Source organism: Jatropha curcas, chromosome 9 (assembly GCF_041381405.1).
Source record: "Jatropha curcas cultivar XTBG-Jc1 chromosome 9, XTBG_Jcur_1.0, whole genome shotgun sequence".
Classification (NCBI taxonomy): domain Eukaryota; kingdom Viridiplantae; phylum Streptophyta; class Magnoliopsida; order Malpighiales; family Euphorbiaceae; genus Jatropha; species Jatropha curcas.
Window position 1 is genome coordinate 19,095,304 of NC_143159.1, and position 5,247 is coordinate 19,100,550.

General features: G+C 27.7%; 1 protein-coding gene across 1 annotated transcript; it reads right to left on the minus strand.

Moving 5' to 3' along the window:
• Positions 1-1,739: 1,739 nt before the first annotated feature.
• Positions 1,740-3,669, minus strand: LOC105628899 (Proteinase inhibitor, propeptide). Its single transcript, XM_012210384.3, has 3 exons — positions 3,353-3,669; positions 3,153-3,250; positions 1,740-2,068 (listed from the first exon to the last, which is right to left on the minus strand). The coding sequence occupies exons 1-3, from the start codon at positions 3,544-3,546 to the stop codon at positions 1,968-1,970; spliced, it is 393 nt and encodes a 130-aa protein (XP_012065774.1). The 5' UTR covers positions 3,547-3,669; the 3' UTR covers positions 1,740-1,967.
• Between the last annotated feature and the right edge of the window lie 1,578 nt (positions 3,670-5,247).

Here is a 5,247-nt window from a genome sequence, read left to right on the forward strand (position 1 = left end):
TTTTGTTTCTCTACTTTTCTAAGTTTCAAATTTAAAATAAATAAATAAGTTAATTAATTAATAAAAAAGATTGCATAAAAAGAAATCCTCTCCAAATATACTTCGATTTTCCCTACAACCATATAGAAAAAGAAGAGTATATTTTTTTCTTTTTTTTATCTCTACCTTAAATAAAATATTATGTATATTTTATTTCAAAATTTATTTTTAAAACAATATATCCAATCAAACCATATAAACATAAAGAAAAAAAGAATGTTAATAAAAATAATATATTTTTTATCTCTCTCCTAAATAAAATATTTTAAATTATAATTAAAATAGAATCAAAGATTTAAAACATAAAATATAAAAATTTTCAAATATCTCGTTACGATGTATATTTATTAAAAAATAAAATTTAAGATTTTGAAATCCTTAATTATCTAGATATATTTATTTTAAAAAAAAAATTTATACATCATATCCAATCAAATGAGAAAACATAATTTTCTAATTGTCTATGATTAAAGTTATATTGGAATATCGGAAATCTCAATATTCACCACCTATTCTCACATTTTTATATAGTATAGATTATAGATTTAATTTTTTTATCAGAAAAATATTTCTTTTAAACTAATTTTTCTAAGCACTTCAAATATTAGATATTTGAAAGTTCAAAAAACGTTTTCCATAAAAATATTTTTAAACTGATTTTGTGGGAATAAATAAAATTTAAATTTAAACAAGTAGAATCTACACCATTCATTATGTGAGTTTTATAGGATGGACTAACAATGGAAATAATATTCTCCCTTCCTTATGATTTTTTCCTATTTTTTTTATTTATCCCAAATTATTACCTTGTTTCTTTTTTTAAAAATAATAATATTTTGAGTTTACTGTTACCTTATTTAATTGGCTACTTTTATCAATCAATATATAGTCAAGTATTACATCGTCATTAAATAAATATCAATATAAATAAAAGATTAAAATACCAAGCTTTCATCTTTCAACAAAACTTTATTTAGTTAAATGTGTGATTATGATTTAATTAATTTCAAAGACAATTTTATATGAATAGCTTAATTTTAATGGAATACTAATAAAATGTTATTATTAGGAAAAACAATGTAGAAATTATAGTTTCATTATATTAAATAATTTTTTTAATATATATATACAAGTCAAAATAAGACAAAAATTATGGAAAAGTGAGTAATTTAAAAGTTTTTTGTTAGTACGGAACAAAAAAAGGAGAAAACTGCGATTTGTTAAATTAAATCAATTTATTACTTTATAAAAATGAAAATAACACAAAATATTAAATCTGATTTTTTTAATCAATTTAAACAAGTTCATAAATTAAATTGACCAAAAATGCCAAATTTGACATTTTTTATCCTATTAAATAAGTTCGGAGACTAAATTGACATTTATTTCGAATTAAAAACTATAAGCACAACAATTCAGCCTTTTCGCCGTTTCCCTTGCAATTATTATCCTGTGTACTCTTAGCTAGGCTAAACGAAATTGGAGAAGCTTGCCATTCCTTGTAGGATCAGCCTAAGAATAATATTCAAGGAATCCTAACATATACTATTTCATATATATAATATGAGAAAAGAAAGTAATAAAGCCACAAGAAAGCAAATTTTTTAGTATATCTCAATGATTAGTATATATCCAGTCAAAGCTCAATTTTCTAGGTTGGACTTATTCAAATGTCATAGTTCACATTTTGATAATATGTATAGACACAAATTAGATCCAAATGCATTAAGTATAAACCAAAAGGTAGAGCACAAATGCAGACTACAGTATATGGAAACACAAGAAAGAAGTACGTACATAATTCAGATCCAAAGCTTTCCTAGAGCACAACACTTTGCAGAAAGAACATAGATTAGGACACCAACTTGTTTATACACAGATGTATTTGATAAAATACTTATTAGTAGTAGTAGTGAGTATCATGCAGTTTAGTTCAACCTTCCTGGTCCTGAATGCAGATGAAACCTTCCAGGTTCTGAATGCAGCTGAAGTGTCTTGCTGGGGACAACTTGAAGAACGCCTGGTTGTTCTGCAATTGAGAGCATAAATATATAAACAAAATTTTAAGTTATTATTTTTCAAATCGAAAGAAGCAAAGTGGAAATAATAATATACAATGATTGCAATGTGCAAGAGAGGCATCAAGTTCATATGAAAGTAAACATTGCAACAATATGCAATATAATGTAATTTTATTTTATATATATATAACCAAGTCATGGAAAATTAATCCGAATGTTGAAAGACAAGCAATACACCAAAAGGTTGATGTGTTTATAAACTATAAGGCCGAGGGAAAGCACACATTCACAAAAATAGAACCTATGAACATGGTCCATAGAAAGACAAACTCGAAAATACAATTTCAGAACAAGAACAATGAAAGAATCATGTGGCCCATCTAAGAATACCCATAACATAGTAACAGAACAAAATGGAAACAGGGTTATTTTTTGATCAAGGAAACTTAATAGAATATTGGAACTGATTTTCCAACACTTGCCTACAAGATCCAAAACCTCCTGCCATCTCCCTTCTCTTATCAAGCTTTTTACATGACATCAAACACTTCCAAAAGTGCTTGGAATATCATAATAATATAATCAAACTGACTTTTCTTTTTAATTTCAATAAGTCCAAATTCCATAGGAAATAATTTGGTTCTTTAGCCTGATGGTCAAGGTGGGTGGGACTATCTAGAACTGGTCACCAACAACAATCCTCTTCCCCACTACCAAAAATTATTGCATTTTTGGAAATCATTCATCCCCCACTCCACATTAGAACACAAAGAATATGTGTGTGTGTGTGTGTGTGTATAATCCTTAATGGGAATCGACAAAAGCACTTGAAACACAATAGACTATCACGAAGAATAAGTATTATATGATAAAACCAATTTTTCGTTCATCCTTTTCCTGTTGTACCCAATTTTTATTTGATTACATTTCCTCGAATAGTAATGTTTTCAAACAAAGATAACGTATAATGATTTATAATCATGACGCCAAAATCATTAAAAACACAATTCAAACAGGCAAACGCAGAATCAAGCAAAGGCAACCTGAAATTTAGGGAAATTGAGAACTAAAAACAAAAAGAGAGGGATTTACTTGAAATTTGCTCCACCTGCGCAGGTGTGAGCTTGGCGGAGAATCCACTAGCAGCCGTTTTGTAGCTGTAAACCAAAGCCTCCTTTGCAGCCTCTTCACTTCAATAACAAATTAAACAAATACACATAAAATCAGAACCAATTTAACATCAATTAACCCAATTTAGCATTGATTAAACAATATCATATATATGAATATACCTGCCGAGAACGGAGGAGAGGGTCCGGATATGGTAGGCCTCAGGATCCTCATTCTCTGGTCTCTCCATGTAGACGATCTGAACCGCTGAAGTGGAGGAATCAGCGGCTGGGGAAGGAACAGAATCTGCCATTTTGATTAGAAAGATGAAAATCAAGAAAATCGCCTGTAGTGATAAATTTCTGGTTCTGTGCATATCTGTGGGTTAGTATTTATAAAGGTTGATGTGTTAGCGTAATATGGTAGAAAACTGAAATTTGGAGAATTTGGGAAGAAATTGAATATGACTTTTCGTTGCATTTGTAGCAACTTAACAATTAAGTAAATTTTTTTTTGTATTGGGGACTCCGCGTCTTGATACTTTTCTTCGGCTTGGTCTGTTAGGGTCTGTTTTGTCTTTTTTCTTTTGGATTGCCTTTCACTTTCAGTTCCATATGGGTTACTCAGGCACAACGCGCATGGTTCTAGAACCACCAGTTTTGATTTTAAAACTATCGGCTCCAGTTATAAAAAAGGTGAAATCGAAATCAAATCGCTTTTAAGTGGTTTTTAAGATGATTTTGGGATCGCCGGTTTTGGTTTTTTCCGATTTTGAACTAAAATTAAATAATATATTTTACACTTTTTAAAATATTTTTTTATGATTTGTAGCTTAAATAAATAATAATAATAATAATGTTACTATTGAAAAAAACTATATCATCTTAATAAAAATTCTTAAACAATTACTTTAAAAAACTATAATAAAACAAAAAAAAAAATGTTTTGATTTTATTAGAAACATGTTTTTCACGATTTCAAACCGAAACAGAACTTTAAGTTCATGGTTTCAGTTACGATTTTAGAGCCATAACCGTTGACAATAGTTTAGTATCGGTTTTAACTGGTTCGGTTCTAATTTGAAACCAAACAGTGGTCATTCCTAGGGCACAATATGGCCGGTTAATTACTAATCAATATAGCCGCAAGGATGTTCATAACAGGAAAAATCTACAAAAAAAAAAAAAAAAAAAAAGAGAAAAATCTAAATCATCTAAATGATCTAAAGCCATGGATTTTAAAAATTGACAGTTTAACTTGTTTTGTAAAATTTGAAAAATGAATTATCGGTTCAATTTTATAATTTTAAAATTAAAGTCGTTTAAAATCAAATTAAAAATAATAATTCTTCATAGTTAAATTACTTATTTACTACAGTAACATACTAATTTAAATTTTTCATCAATTACACTTAATCTTAATAAAATTAATTTTAAAATATAAGATAATCATTTTTTATATTTGCAAATAATTTTTTATTCACGATTTGCAAACACTTATTCATTCACACTATATATACATATGTATATATATATATATACTAGTCGAAAAACAAGTGCATGGATATTTAAATATTATTTTATTAGTCGATGTAATTGATTATATTATTATTTTTGATAAACTATTAAAAATTATAAAATTGTTAGGAAGAACAATCCAACCCCTAGTTGATATAATTCAATAATGGTAAGTATCAAAATGATTTATAATAAAGAAAATTATGATATTATTTGCAATAGCATAACTTTGTAAATCTACAACATTATAATCAAGTTTCATTATGAAAGTGGTTCCATGTGAGACCAATCATATGTTGAAACTCGGCAAATATGGTAGTTAAATGGAACTTGAAAAATTACATTATGTTGTGTACAGAACAAGGTTAGACTTGCATGCTCGTATGTGGGAAGGCCAAATGCTGATAGTGTCAAGTGATGGCGTGTTAGTGGCTTACTGAGCTGCTAGTTTATTATTTGCTCTTATTTCATGTTAAGTTATTTTCCTTATTTATCTGATAGTTGATCAAGTGGTAGGGTGGTGGCTATAACCACTTAGTTAGTTGCTTAATTATAGTAAT